Consider the following 1123-nt stretch of genomic DNA (forward strand, 5'->3'; position numbering starts at 1 on the left):
AGAGAAAAAAAAAGTGTCTTTCTGCTGACTCCTTGCGTATCGCCATCTAGGTCATGACGATTTGCCAAAATAAACGCAGAAGCTAATTTATGGTTAGATGGAGGAGTAATTTTATCTAGGTAGCTAGTTGATTGAAGGAGGACATCGATGATCGATCACGGACGGCTGCTTCGGCTGATTCCCTCCCCACCTCTTTCTTCTTCCTCTGTAACCCCTAGTTGGTTGAACAAAGCGGGTACATATGCTTCGAAACAAGCGGACATATATGTCATACGGGGCTAATGGCCTGTATCCATAACAGTGATGCTACGAGAAATCACTCCACACTCAGTTTAAATTTAATGTGGGGTACGCTCAAAGTCATGTGCGTACACATCGATCCATTCAGAATCTCATCCTGTAGTAGTAGTAGGTGGCATGCATGCAGCTCAGCTCGCTTCTCACCGTCCAGCGTCTGTGCATGCCGATCTCGTCTTTATCACAGAAAACAATGGTAGCTGCTGGTTTTTATGCAGCTAGCTAAGCAAGTTGATGGATCCTATCTTCACCGTGCCTATATAAAACACCTAGCCAGATGCAGCTTCGCCATTGCATCAGTTCTAGTGAGGTAGCACTAGCTAGCAGCCATGGGTAACAATGGTGTGTGGTGTGTCCTGTTAGTGGGGCTTCTCCTGGTTGCATCGGTGGAGGGAGATGACTGGAGTGCGCATCTTAATCTCAAGCCTTCTGCTGGAGAAGCGGGAGGAGTTATGGTAGCCAAGGGAAGTCTACCTGATGTCCGGTTCTCCATCTGCGACGTCTGGTGCGAGGACAGGCGCCCAAACGTCAACCACAGACTCTGCGTCCAAAATCTGTGCCCCTATGACAAGACCCCAAAGGTATACCCACTTGCTACTATCTTTGCGAGCTACTCGTTCTAATCATTTACTACTCCTACTAGTTTTTGAAGTTTCTTAATTAGTTCATGTGCATTCGATGTCTCAAGCGTTTTTCTGGTGGAGAAGCGAGAGGAGCCATGTTAGCTAAGGGAGGTCTGCGTGCTGTGCGGTTGTCCATCTGTGACGTCTGGTGCGAGGACGTGCACCCAAACATGAACCACAGACTCTGTGTCCAGAATCTATGC

At 47.9% G+C, this 1123-nt stretch overlaps 1 protein-coding gene across 1 annotated transcript in view; it reads left to right on the forward strand.

The window, feature by feature from the left end:
- The first annotated feature begins 589 nt into the window (after positions 1–589).
- LOC119338141 overlaps positions 590–1123 on the forward strand; it is a 1462-nt gene continuing 928 nt past the window's right edge. Inside the window, exon 1 of the mRNA XM_037610439.1 lies at positions 590–878. Coding sequence (XP_037466336.1) covers positions 627–878 — 252 coding nt within the window. The 5' untranslated portion in view covers positions 590–626. The remainder of the gene's footprint in view (positions 879–1123) is intronic.

The sequence above is a fragment of the Triticum dicoccoides genome, chromosome 7B (assembly GCF_002162155.2).
Source record: "Triticum dicoccoides isolate Atlit2015 ecotype Zavitan chromosome 7B, WEW_v2.0, whole genome shotgun sequence".
Taxonomy (NCBI): Eukaryota; Viridiplantae; Streptophyta; class Magnoliopsida; order Poales; family Poaceae; genus Triticum; species Triticum dicoccoides.